At 41.1% G+C, this 14,436-nt stretch overlaps 1 protein-coding gene across 8 annotated transcripts in view; it reads left to right on the forward strand.

Annotated features, from left to right (window-relative positions):
• Window positions 1–375: 375 nt before the first annotated feature.
• ehbp1l1a (EH domain binding protein 1-like 1a) overlaps window positions 376–14,436 on the forward strand; it is a 43,099-nt gene continuing 29,038 nt past the window's right edge. For 7 of the 8 annotated variants that reach the window (XM_076724624.1, XM_076724630.1, XM_076724626.1 and 4 more), the window contains exons 1-6: window positions 433–715; window positions 13,001–13,058; window positions 13,306–13,401; window positions 13,521–13,574; window positions 13,725–13,903; window positions 14,070–14,215. In XM_076724624.1, coding sequence (XP_076580739.1) covers window positions 612–715; window positions 13,001–13,058; window positions 13,306–13,401; window positions 13,521–13,574; window positions 13,725–13,903; window positions 14,070–14,215 — 637 coding nt within the window. In that variant the 5' untranslated portion in view covers window positions 433–611. Of the gene's footprint in view, window positions 716–13,000; window positions 13,059–13,305; window positions 13,402–13,520; window positions 13,575–13,724; window positions 13,904–14,069; window positions 14,216–14,436 lie in introns of all 8 variants that reach the window. The other variant, XM_076724636.1, reaches the window with a different exon arrangement.

Genomic DNA, 14,436 nt, shown 5'->3' on the forward strand with positions numbered 1-14,436 from the left:
TGTAGGTGTGACTTATAAAGCATAGAGTATTGCATAATAACCATTTCAGCTGTGTCAATACAGACACAATAAACTCTAGTGAAACAGGAAGTGTTGACCCTCAAGTGGAAAACAACATTATATATTGTATCACTCAAGGTTTTTCTTTTGGTTTTATGTGTATCTGTGTTATCAGATGATACATGTTTGATTGTTCATGCTTCATGAACAGCAGTGTCTTGTCAATAGGCCAAATATTTTATAAAATGCTTCCTGTGTTGTTGCCGAAACGTCTCTAATATGACCTGCAAAAATGAGTCCTGACTTTTTGCTGCTGAGAATTAGACAGTTTATACACACTTATTTTGAAAGTCATACTCTCCAGCGTTCCGGTTCAGCTAGTTTAGCTTGACGCTAGCTATAACTTAAGGCGTGTGTTTGTTTAGTCCTTCTATGGAGTGGATGCCGGTGACAAGGTTACACACTGCCGGAGAGGAGCTGTCCGCGAAACAGGTGGAGTTTCTCCGTCTACTTCCCCGGTGCAGTCCTGGCGGAGGGACACGGGAGCAGGGTTCCACACCTCTTTCGTGTCATTGCCGTGTCTTTGAGAGAATTATTTGACAAGGCTCACCATGACTTCGGTATGGAAGCGGCTACAGCGGGTCGGAAAGAAAGCGTCCAAGTTCCAGTTTGCAGCTTCCTTTCAAGAACTGGTGATAGAATGCTCTAAAAAGTGGTGAGTAGATGTGATGACACTTTCAGCTAGCTAATGTTGTGGGTGTGTGTCGCGTCTCCTTTATCAGGACCATCCCGTGTGTTCGCTACACTGACAGCCTCAGCGTGTATCGGAAGAGAAAGTGGTACCAAACTCCATTCAGAAATATGAACATTTTTCTCTTCGGCAAAGTCATGTACGCCACAGAACAAAATGGCCTTGGAGTGATATTTCCGACTCTGTTCGGCTTAAACAACATATGACAACCAATAATTTTGTCAATAAAATTCAACCTAGTATTGGTTCAAGTGTTATTCCATCACTATTAACCTGCTGTGCGATACACGGTGTGGGGCGGAAGTTAAGACCCCAAATTGTCTCAAAAGTTGAGGATTTCTTTTGCTAAAATGCTTTTGTGACCGAGCATTTTTTTTAACGATGTTTCTTGATTCTTGATTCTGCGAGGTTGCGTGGTGTGAATGAAAATGACAGAGCCAGTCCGTGACTTGATGCTGCATGTTAAACAGAAAGCTTTACTTCTTATGCTAATGACGCAGCCAAGTGAGTTTTTACTCATCAAAATATGGTGACGCTCCTTCAGAGAGCACGTCCCATTGCTTCCGCCTCTGCTCGTCTCTGTTGAGCCTGTTGTTGTTTTCATGTGGTAGAGCATCCTGTTTACTGTGGCAGCCTGGAGCCAGGCTAGAGACCAGTGATCATGTCTGACAGAACAGAGTCAGGTGTGCAGATGGACAAAAGATGTGGTCATCCACACCATCAGCACCACAAGGGCTGTGACCAGGCGTGTAGAACAGTGAAGTCATAAAGTGAGATCCCCTTCAGTGCCACCCCACCCCCCAGGGAAAGTTCTGCAGAGGCACCACGGCTGGATTAAACTTGTCTGGGGGCCTGGGGACAAAACTTATTTGGGCCCATATTCTTCCACCCATGACTGCTTTCTTTCTTTCTTTCTTTCTTTCTTTCTTTCTTTTTAAATATGTGTACTCAGGTAGCGCAACAAAACAATACAAAACAAAACAATAAATCCCAAAAATCTGATGTTCCCTGGAAGTAGTTTCCAAAAACTCTCATTTCAGTGACCTAAAACTGCATTTGTGTGAGGACGAAAGGCAAAAATCTTTGTTTAGAAAAACACCCGTGTGCCCATGGACGAGGTATGACTGATGCAAAAGGCAATAAAAGCATGGATCACTTTATAGCTTTTCAAAATCTCGGAATGATAAGAAACATTTACTTTTGCTCAGACTCGCACTTGGAAAATGCTCCCCCTCACTAAAGAATTATTATTATTTTTAGTTTTAGTTTAGTTTGTCAAATTTAAATGAAGAATCAAAAATGGTCCCAAGGTTTCAAAGTTCAACACTGGAAAATGAAGTTCAAATTGGAAATGAACAATCTTGGAATTTCATGCTGCTACTTGTGAACATGGGACGGTCACATGGTGAAGTTGTTTACATGTTTCTCTGGATAATACTACCTCAAAGTGGACTTGCTAGCTCACCAAAGCTGAGACTGTTAAATTGCTTATGCCCATTCGTAACTTTCAGAGCACTCTTAAGAGTCACGCCTCTGCCAAGCGGTCACTGTAACAATAAAGTTTACAGTTAACATCAAGATCGACCAGCATGACATGAGCAACACAGAGAAGGCATGCACTTATCTTCAATCTAATTTCTAAGTGCTTTACAAAGGCAACTGGACTTCCTTGAGGTTCTGGACTTGCGAGAGGCTTCTACAGTTCTGACTGACTGGTGGCATTTATCCTCCATTGGAGGAAGTTGGAAACACTGAGCAAGACTCTTGATCACATTGTGATCACGCTTGACATTCAGCATTGTTGGGCCATTTCACTATCTGTGAACCACACAAACCCAGTTTTGCATTTTGGTCGCAGAGGTGCGCAGGAGCAGCGACGGCTAAGCCTTCCTCGACACTGTTTTGGTGGTTCCATCCAGTTGTAAGCACAGAGCTTCAGTGGCTGTTGAAGCAGAGCAAATGGTGCATGCACTTTAAGAAGAAGTCGTTCTGTCCAGCTCTTGGTACCAGACCAGTTTTCGATAATTCCATGTCACATTTGGTTTGGTGCCAAAAATGTACTGAGGCTCAAACCCTAGCCCTGGTCTAAGAAACCTGTTTTTCAGCTGAAAGGTAAAATGGTCAGTCATATGTAGTCTGGCTCTCAGTCTTAGGGGAAACACTGAAAATGTCACTTAGTCATTTTCAGCATGTTCACAGACACATTAAATAGTCAGATACTGATGGAAATCTTTGGGTTTTACAGCAAACACCCTCCGCAGTGTGTAGGTGAGGGTGTAAATATGAACCATAGATAACAATCTTCCGCTGTTAGTGTTTGATCTGTTGGCCTGACTGCTTCAGTCTTGGCACTGCGGGAGTTCCTTTAATTCCATTATCATTACTCATGGTGCAGTCAGCATGTGCTTCCAATCCTCCAGCCCTGGCTTGCACAGTGGCCTACCTTCCTGTCACTGTTCTGCACTTTTCAAGAAGTATCGTACACAGCGACCAGTATCAACATGTTTCTGTCCCTGGTGGATCCTGTCATAGAGGGTATTTAACCACACAGTGTGAGAAGTGAAACACTTTTTCTTGTTCTGCACTGCAGTTATGCACTCCACTATGATACACAATGAAATGTACAGCAGGGTGTAAATGTATTATGTATATAATGTAGTGCATTTTTAATGGTGTCTGGCAGGTGGAGATGAATTGTTAGCAATGGCTAAAATTAAAACCCTTAAGGTAAGTTAAAATATTTCGTAGTCAAGATTTTGAAATAGTCAAAATTGATTTAGTATCCTGATTCTGACATAAAATAACAATTACCTAGTTCAACATCTCTTTCTTTTCAAATTTGGACTGAGTACGAGGGACATATCAGCAGATATTAGCTCATTGCATATATATTATCAGCATATACAGCTGATAATTGACAAGAAAGAAGAAATGCCAAAGACGTGTTCTGTAACAGTGTCACCGTTCTAGAGTTTGTTTACCAGAGAGTAAAGAGTAAAAAATAGAGTTTATTTTTCAGCTGTCAAATATACCAACAAGCACATTTCTTGGTCGCAGTTGTTAAAAATACACATTTAAGGAAATCTTATGAAAAATGTTAATGTTATGGGCCTGATATATCATTTGTATGTGTGTATGTGTGTGTGTGTGTGTGTGTGTGTGTGTGTGTGTGTATAGTCTCACTGATTTTTGAGGCTGATACTGATATCGGTATTTGAGGGTTTCATCATATTATTTTTCTTTACACAACCAGCATGAACATTTTCCGTAAGATTTCATGAAATTTGTTTTATAAAATTCTGACTTAATAAGTCTAAAGTTTGATTTACTGTCTTGTAATTGTTTCTTAGTAATCTTAATTTTCAGTCAGAATTTTGATACAGGAAGTAAAAGGTTTGTTTAAGTGTCTCTCTTTGGTGTTATGATTATAATCAGTCCTGACTTTTCAACAATTCTTTTTCATGTATCGACAGAGATTGGTTTCCATTATTTTGCAATGATTGAACTGAATAGAGAGAGATCACAGTGTGTCCCAGGGCTTAATGTCCAGACCTTCGAGAACCATGTGGCTGTATGGAACAGTTTGGTAAATGTTTCTATTTAAATGTTTACAGTGCTTTCAAACCCAGAGTACTTCCTTAATTTCTGTGAAACAGAGTTAATGTTACACAGAGCAGCTCCTTGTGAGGCTGCGTCCAAACATGTTCACACTTTCTAACATCACGTGATGCTCTGAAAGCCCAGAACACACAGCAGTGAGCTCACACCTCAACTTACATATCATGCGTGCCATTTCATTAGAGTTAGGTGGACGTTTGTAAGCATTATCATCTGTGATGATGGTGAATCTTAGAAATGTTGGTGTAATATTGGCTAGAAACAACATTCAGATCACTGACAATCAAACTCACTGCACTGATAATGATGATGAAGCTGTTAGGCTACATTCAGACTGACCTTGAAGGATTCGTTCAACATTTTGTGAAATAAACTTGTTTGCTTTCTTCATATGGGAGATTAGTATCAGTCTCACATCTGTGCGTTAAGCTTGGAGCTGGAGTCAGGATGTGGTTAGCTTAGCTTAGCTTAAGACTGGAAGCAGGGGGAAACAGCGAGCTGAATGAAGTGATTGAGGAGGCCGTGTCTTTAGTCTGAGATCAAATGAAACTGCTCCACCTTACCAGCTGCAATTAGGAATGCACGATATGGATTTTTTCAGTCAATACTGATGACTGCCTGCCTCTCATGGCCAATAGCCATAAGATAAGGACAAGTTCACATTTTAGTATTTTAAAAAGATGTTCGGAAACCTGTGCTTCATCCACACCTGAGGTTAAGACAATTTAATATTCCATAGCTCTGACCAGATTAAACCCAACAGCACTGTACAAGATTTGTGTTAAAACTCTAGACTTTTTCCCTTTTTAGAATCCTTTTGGGACATGTATTGCAAATTGCAGTCGTGTAACTACAAAAAAATGTGATGACCTGTTTGGCTGTCACCAGGTGCAGCAGTTTGATGTCATTAGCATGACAACACTGCGCTGGACTTGTTGTTCCTCCATGTATCCTCCTCCTCCTCCTCCTCCTCCTCGTTCTTCTTCTTCTTCTTCTTCTTCTTCTTCTTCTTCTTCTTCTTCTTCTTCTCTGTGTTTATTGACAGTATGCACCAACTTCAAAGCCAATTAATCACAGTTTGTACACACCCGAACAGTCCTGGAAAGAAGGACAAACATGCAAAATAAATTGAAAACATTTATTTATGTGTAGCAGGGCCTTTAAAGTTTAGCAAAAAAAAAAAAAAGGTGACCAGTGGTTCAGTGGTTGACATCACAGACAGTACAGTATAGTTGTGTTTTCTACAGTCTCTGACAAGAATGTGTAAAATGTGGATGAGCTAGAAGGGCTGTCTCCCCGATCTGATTAGGAAACACCACCTACACCGAAGTATCACAGAGTTTAGACAGTCTGGGAAAACATTTAGAAGTTGTATGATCAACAGCTTCCCTCACACCATCCAGCATTCCCTCATATGGTAAAGCTCAAACACCCCATATTTCAAACGGATAAAACAAACACTTCAGTTATTTGCAGTGCCCAGGTCTGTGTGTGTGTGTTATGGGAATGATACATATTGTGTCTGAAGAAGCTGTACTCTGGAAATCACTAATTTGCAGACTCTGGGAGCTAAAAGCACTATCGTACATTTGTAGGTCAGGCTGTTGCTACAGCATAGGATCATGTCTGTGACAAATAGAGCAGCAGGTGTAGGATTGCTCTTAAGCCTCTCTGAAGTTCAGCTGGCAGAAGTCTATTTCTGTTCTCTCTCTTTCACTCTCACAACCATTCTCACCAATGCACACATTGGATATAAGAGTCATGCAACATGAGAGGGAGGCCTAGGCACACTGTCCCCACCAGAGTTCACCCAGTAGCGTCTTTAAAGGCCAGTCCTGTCAGCACTGATTCAGTATATTATGAATTGAAGTTGCCAGTAGTTGATCATTGGCACCAGTGTTTGATTTATTCATGCTATGAATTATGCTCATGTAATGCTGGTTTACTACAACTTGACTCTTATTTTCATAGCTTAACGTGCAGGAAACATACAAAAGAAAAGTGTGATTGTTGTTAATTCTCCAGTCGGTGCCATGAAATCATTGTGTAGCGAGACAGAACACAACACGATGATGTCATGAAAAGAGCTCCAGTCAAACCTCAAACAGAAGAAAATGATGTAGAAGGCAGTGTGGAAATATGACATGTCATGCATTAATGTGAGGAGGGAATAGTCTCCACATGGCTCCATACAGATCTGACATTTTCATCTCTTCAGGGAAAGACTGACATTTAGGTCACATGCTTCACGTATGTCATCATTTACCAGCTACTACTGTGACTTTTGCACCTCAGTGAAGCACACAGCTGTTTTTATCATCATCATTTTTTCACTTTTTTTAAATTTCCAGTGTTTCCGCTGAGGTTTTTTGTTCTAATGCGCAAAAACATGGATGGATCTACCAGGAATCCTACAAACAGAGATAACAGAACATAAGAAGTACTGAATATGAGAATGAAACAAGAGGATCAGAGAGAAGTTTAAACCATTCCTGCTTTTTCAAAGTGGGCATAATTGTAGGATTGTGACATTGGATTGTTTGTTTTCTTTCTCAGATAAGTTTTGGCAATCCTGAGGGTTTGTTAACAGCCTGTCTGATGGTCTCATGTTTCTTGTCCTGTCTGACTTGGGACTCCTATACCCTGTGCAACTTTGGGCTGCTCCAGAAATAACTGTCAAAAGAAAAAAGAAAATTCTGAACTTGTCATATGTTTAGGATCAAATTCTCTCATGTCCCATGTATATATACACCGGTCAGACATATTATTATGACCACTGACAGGTGAAGTGAATACCACTGATTATCTCTTCATCATGCCAGCTGTTAGTGGGCGGGATATATTTGGCGGTAACTGAACATTTTGTCCTCAAGGTTGATGTGTTAGAAGCAAGTTTGACAAGGGCCAAATTGTGATGGCTAGACAACTGGGTCAGCGCATCTCCAAAACTGCAGCTCTTGTGGGGTGTTCCTGGTCTGCAGTGAACTGTATCTATCAAAAGTGGTCCAAGGAACCAGCGACAGGGTCATGGGCGGCCAAGGCTCACTGATGCACATGGGGAGCAAAGTCTGGCCCGTGTGGTCCAATCCAACAGACGAGCTACTGTTGCTCAAATTGCCAAAGAAGCTAATGCTGGTTCTGATAGAAAGGTGTCAGAATAGACAGTGCATCACAGTTTGTTGCATACGGGGCTGCATAGCTGCAGACCAGTTAGGGTGTCCATGCTGACCCCTGTCCACCGCTGCAAAATGGGCACAAGAGCATCAGAACCGGAGCACGGAGCAATGGAAGAAGGTGGCCTGGTTTGATGAATCACATTTTCTTTTACATCACGTGGATGGCTGGGTGCGTGTGCGTCGCTTACCTGGGGAACACGTGGCACCAGGATGCTTTGGGCAATGTTCTACTGGGAAGCCTTGGGTCCTGCCATCCATGTGGATCTTACTTTGACATGTACCACCTATCTAAACATGGTTGCAGACCATGTACACCCTTTCATGGAAATGGTATTCCCTGATGGCTGTGGCCTCTTTCAGCAGGACAATGCACCGTGCCACAAAACAAAAATGGTTCAGGAATGGTTTGAGGAGCACAACTTCGAGGTTGAGGTGTTGACTTGACCTACAAATTCCCCAGATTTCAATCCAATCAAGCATCTGTGGCATATGCTGGACAAACAAGTTCCATTCATGGAGGCCCCACCTCGCAATTTACATGAGTTAAAGGATCTGCTGTTAACATCTTGGTGCCAGATACCACAGCACACCTTCAGGGGTTTAGTGGAGTCCATGCATCGAGGGGTCAGGGCTGTTTTGGCAGCAAACGGGGGACCAACACAATATTAGGCAGGTGGTTATAATGTTATGCCTGATCGGTGTATGAGTGTGGTAACCACGCTGTTTACCTGTGGAGTGTTTCAAACGGATGTTTTTTTGAGCAGCTCAACTTTCCCAACTTGTTTGTTATGTGTTGCTGACATCAAATTCAATATAAGCCTATATTTACAAAATCTTATTATCATCATCAAAGTTGATGAGGTAAAACACTGCATATATTATCTTTTACTGTTTTCAGTTGAGTATATGGCAAAAGTGTTAGCAAATAATCACATTCCATTTTATGTTTTACAAAGCATCCTTACTTTTTTGGAATTGATGTCCAGGCATTGGGCAATTAATCATGTTGTAAGTTTTCAAGCAAAAATGTAAACATTTCTTGGTTCTATCTTCTAAAATGTAAGGAGAAGACTCCAGCTGGGGATATTTTTAGTACTTTTACTTAAGTAAAGGATCTGAATACTTCTTTCACCTCTAATCATATCCTAGCCTTACATTTAATGTCTTAGACAGCGGTGGAACCATAGCCACAGATGTTGGTTGTATTAATCCAACATTGACATTGACCAACAAACAACAGTGTTTGCTCTGTACTTTTGTAGATACACAACAGTTGTGGACAGTGAAATATTTGTTTATCATGAATCATGATCATGACACATTTGTGGGTAAGCGCTATTAACGTCCAATAAAAACGTTGTTGCTGTTGGAGATCGCACTGAAACAGGAAACACATGCTTGAATTTGGTTGTCGTTGGAATGAATATTTGTATACCAGAAATATAATGTAAACAGAGTATACAGTGAACTGGAGAGGAGCAAAATTGCAGTTCGCCAGTCTTTTGCACTACACCTGCTGGTTTTGTGTGTATGTGGTTTGATGGCAAATGTTGATGAGACACTTATGAACTCACCAATATTTGTATTTGGACTATAACCACAGAAGAGAAGTATTTTGTGATTGGTTGGTTCCTTATCTTGAAATCATATCTGGATACCTTTATTATAGTTGTCTGTGCAAGTTCATTCTTGACCTTTGAACAGTAGTAACAAACAAAGCCTCCATTCACTAGCATCTTTCCAAAAGTTTGCTCAACAGTTATAATCCTTTTATTTTAGAGCCTGGGTCTTATTTTTGTAGGTTTCATCATTGTTGTCTGTAACTAGGGCTGCAACTAATGATATTTTCATTATCAATTAATCTGCCAATTTTTCTCATGATTAAATGATTAATCAGTTAGTCTGTAAGATGTCAAAAAAATGTGAAAAATGGTCATCACACTTTCCCAGAGCCCAAAATCACATCTTCAAATTGCTTCCTTTGTCCAACCACCAGTCCAAAACCAAAAGAGTGTTCCTTTAGTAATTGATCCCTCAATGGGGAAAGTATGTTGTTACATTGTTGTTACAGACAGCAGTAATTGCAAGAATAAAAAAGGAGACGTAGAAAAGGAACAAGTAGACAATAAAGAGAAATACAAAATACAATTAACTATGTGAGTGTGTGTGTGTGTGTGTGTGTGTGTGTGTGTGTGTGTGTGTGTATGTGTGTGTGCATAATATGTACAAACAAAGCTGCCTTTAGAAGGATGGCTCAATTCCTCAATGGATTTTTTTTTCAATTGCACATAGTAAGATATGGTTATGTTCTGTACTGTTGCATAGTAGAAAATATATAACAGTAGAAATAATATATAAGCACACTGAGCACTGAAAAATCTGTGATATTGCACAGGATATTTGCACAAGTGTTGTGGATGTTAGCAAATGTTAAACAACAATAGTGCATAACAGTACGTTTGGGATATTTTGATGTGAAACAACCTCAACACAGTGCTGTGTAAAATGCTGCTGATAGTTAAATTTTAAATGATGTTAGTCTGACAGCTCTTGGAATGAAGGACCTGTGGAAACATTCATTCTTTGACAGTGGATGCAGCAGTCTGTTGCTGAAGGAGCTGCTTAAGCTCCCCGCTGTCTCATGCAGGGGTGTGAAGGATGTCAGCATGGCTAACATCCTTCTCTCACTCACCTCGTCGGTGGTGTCCAGAGGGCAGTCCAAGACAGAGCCAGCTCTCCTGAGCAGTTTGTTCAGTCTTTTTCTATCCCACTGAGAGCTTCCACAGCCCCAGCAGACCACTGCATAGAAAATTATAGATGCCAACACAGAGTCATAAAATGTTTTCAACAGTCTCTTAAACCCCAAAGGACCTCCGTCTTCTTAGCAGATGGAATCTACTTTCACTCTTCTTGTACAGGACATCTGTGTTGTTTGTCCAGTCCAGTTTGTGGTTGAGGTGAACACCCAGGTATCTGTACTTGCCCACAATCTCAATGTCCAAACGCTGGATGTTAACGGTGTAATCTGTGATACCTTCCTGTGGCAGTCTATATTCATCTCATTTGTTTGCTGCCATTTATGTGCAGGTGGTTCAATTAACACCATTCAACAAAGTTGGTGATGACCTCCCTGTTTTACAGTTCGTTCCCCTGTAATACACGTCCAGTGATCCTGGGTGCGTCCTGTATCATCGGAGAACTTCAGGAAGTGACAGCTGTCGGTGTTGTGTCTGAAGTCTGATGTGTTGAGGGTGGAGAGGAAAGGAGACAGCACCCTGTGGAGCCCCTGTGCTGTAAACTGCCACAGCAGACACACAGTTGCTAAGCCTTACATTCTGTGGTCTGTTGGTGTGGTAATTGATGGTCCACGCAGCCAGGTGGCAGTCTACTCCAGCACCCCTGAGCAGTCATTGTTGGATTGTGTTGAAAACACCGGAGAAGTCAAAAAACATGACCCTCACAGTGCTCCCAGTGTTCTCCAGGTGGGAAAGAGATCTGTACAGCAGGTACATGACTGTGTCCTCCATGCCAATGCCTGGTTGATATGCAAACTGCAGGGAGTACAGTTCGCTTCTCACCATGTGATGGAGGTTGTTGAGTATGATCCTCTCCATGGTCTTCATCAAGTTGAGACTATCACTTGGGGGGGAAAGGGTTTATAGTCTCTGATGTGGAGTGGAGGGGGGTTAAGTGGTATGAGAAATGTGCTGTTGGTGTCAGGGATGCTCCAGGGGAGAAGGAGGGGATGTGGAAAAGTAACGCTCTGGTGGGTGGGGGAGGGAACAGGGATAGAATCAAATCTGTTGAAAAACAGATTCAGTTAATTTGCCCATTCCCAGTCTCCAGATTCTGGGCCCCTCCCATTGTCACTGGTGTGGACAGAGATTGTTTTCAGGCCTCTTCAGACCTCTCTGGCATTTTTCTCCTGAAAGCACTTCTCGAATAAATGACAAAGAAAGGCAGCAAATCCTTACATTCAAGAAGTTTTCTAAAGAGTACCTTACGAGAATTTGCAGATTGTTCTGTATACTTGTGAATATTACTTTACTCAACAGAGTAAAAAAAAAAAAAGAACACGTTTGGGGATAGTGAGATATTTATCCATCATGGTGCACATTTGTGGCTCTTTCCTAAAGATCTTCTGCTGTATGAACTGGACAACAATCCACAAACAAATAGGAAATAGGGAAGTCGCACATATCGTGTAGCCCACAAACTGACAGGAAGTGATCCGCAAATATTTTCAGTATCACTCTCATACACTATTTACAGTCTTTGACCGCTCTTATAAATATTTAATACCTGCAACAAAAACTTGACATGACTTCCTTTTTTTGTTAGAGCTGTTGTTCTAAAGTCTCAGCCACATATACAATGAGAGCAGTTTTTTTTCTGTGTAGACGTCCATCATGGACTTCTTACTCACACAGTCACAAGATTTTAATTTTCTCCTGGCTGAACTCTTCACCTCAGGGTTTTGAAAGCACACAGATGGGCTTGTGTGCTTGCTGCGTGGTTTTTGGCTTGTTTTTTTTTACAAGCCATCATCTCCTGAGCCTGAGCTCTACCCCAGACCGCATTATAAGATTTGGTAAAATTAGATGATAATTTGCTGATTGCTGTGGTGATAATGGGTTGATGCAGCTATGAAACAATAGTTAGAGGACACAAACAAGAACAGAAAACAAGGAAACAGAATACAGTCAATATCTGAAATCTGAATACAACATGTGTTGCAGGGTTTGGCTCAAAGGGCTATAAAGTCTCATTGAAGAGTGATAAAATTCAGTGCTTACTGGGAAGAAGTGTATTCTTTTGGCCACAGAAGGGGCTCTAGGGATGCCAGTGTGACTCAGTCTACCAATTTGGTCCAGACTGAAATATCTCTGCAACTTTTAGATGGAATACTATGACATTTAGTACCATTTATGGTCCCCAGAGGATGAAACATCTTGACTTTGGTGATCCCCTGACTTTTCCTCTACCATCATTATTAGCTTAACATTTTTGATCGTGAATTAAGTATTTCAACAACTATGGATTTTTTGTGATGCAATTTGGTTCAGACATTCATGTTTATTTTCAGGATGAATTGTGATTACTTGAATTTTAATCTAATCTGTTGATATTGTCATTGCATGTTAGCATACTGACAGTAGCATTTAGTTCAAAGCAATGCTATCTCCGTATGCAGCCGGACAGAGCTGCTACTGGGACTCCAGTGTCTGTCTGAAATCGCTCACTATTTATGACCAAGTACACTAAATTTACTTTGCACCATTTTGAGTGTTCAAATTCTTACTGTGAGATTTACACACTGTACAGTACAGTACAGTACAGTACAGTACAGTATGGTACAGTACAGTACAGTGCAGATGATCATCAGTCATGATGTATGTATATACAGGCTTGGTAGAAAAACTAAAATGTTATTTGTGCTGTGTTGTGATTGCAGGCAACCAGACAAACTGAGAGTGGTGTGGATCAGGAGAAACAGACGTCACAGCACAAAGGTAATAGAGCAAAGGAGAATGAGATGAGATCCATTCAGAAGCATTCAAAATAAGCATTTATCTCAGGGCTCTTGGAGGAAAAATGGTAAAAATACTATGAAAGGTGTTCTGGATGCTTCTAAGACAATAAACTTTGTTTTAGGCTTGTATTCAAAGTGTGCTCTGCAGATGCTAATACACACTCCATAGAAAATTTAGGCAACAATTTTGAGATTGAATCCCTTGATTCTGTTATCTTTTCTGTCAGCTCCACAGCTGGCAGCCAGGGATTAAAAACCCCTACAGAGGTCTGGTGGTCTGGCAGATTCCAGAGACTTTAGACATCACTGTCACACTCTTCAAGGTATGAAATTAACTCTCTGTGTAGTTGTGGCTGTAAATTAATTGGATTACTGATGGGAAATGTATAATTTGGTTATTAATGTGGATGGGTAATGGCATGAAGTAATTCTTTGTCAACAGGAGCCTACTGCAGAGGAATTTGAAGACAAGGACTGGACTTTTGTCATTGAAAATGTGAGTCTGCTGTATCTGTGTTAACCTTAGTTGTGATGTTAAATGTTTACTTTTAATTGGAAAACTCAGATGGATGATACATATTCTCAGGAAGAAGGAAATTGACTGTGCTCAGTTTTAACTTCCTTGTCCTTTGTTTTTAATTATTAGGAGACAAAAGGCCGTAGGAAGGTGTTGGCATCGGCCGATGTCAATATGAAGAAGTTTGCTAGTGCCACACCAGCCCAGTATGATGTAACACTGAAGCTCAAACCACTGTCTGTCAAAGTGGTGGAAGCCACACTGAAACTGAACTTGTCTTGTGTCTTTCTCAAAGAGGGCAAGGCCACGTAAGTTATCAACTTAGCAGCATATCAACAAAGTAACATTAAGTAATTTGTCAAAGTTGTTCATTTGGACCAATATGGGTTTTTGAAGACCAACACTGATGTTTTTGGACATGGACATTCTTAGACATCTAATGTTGTAAGAGGTTTCTTTTCCTACTCTCCACAGAGATGAGGACATGCAGAGTTTGGCCAGTCTAATGAGCATGAAACAGAGTGACATCGGAAATCTGGATGACTTTAATGACAGTGATGATGAAGCTGGTGAGGACAGGAGGGCCAGCTTTGGAACTGGACAAAGTATTCATGTTACTGGTAAGGCTGTGGACACACCTAAGGATCACTGGGGCGGTTAAACCAAGTTAACATGCAGACAGTCAGAGAGGGGACAGTCTGAGAAGGAATCCTAATCTGAGGCTTTAATTGAAAGGCTGGCACATATTACTGCAGGTCTTGCAGTTTGTGGGTAGCACACATCAGTGGGCAAGGTGAGCAACTGGCCTGGGGCCCCAGCCCCTCAAGGGGCCTGAAGACTC

The sequence above is a fragment of the Chaetodon auriga genome, chromosome 24 (genome assembly GCF_051107435.1).
Source record: "Chaetodon auriga isolate fChaAug3 chromosome 24, fChaAug3.hap1, whole genome shotgun sequence".
Lineage (NCBI taxonomy): Eukaryota > Metazoa > Chordata > Actinopteri > Chaetodontiformes > Chaetodontidae > Chaetodon > Chaetodon auriga.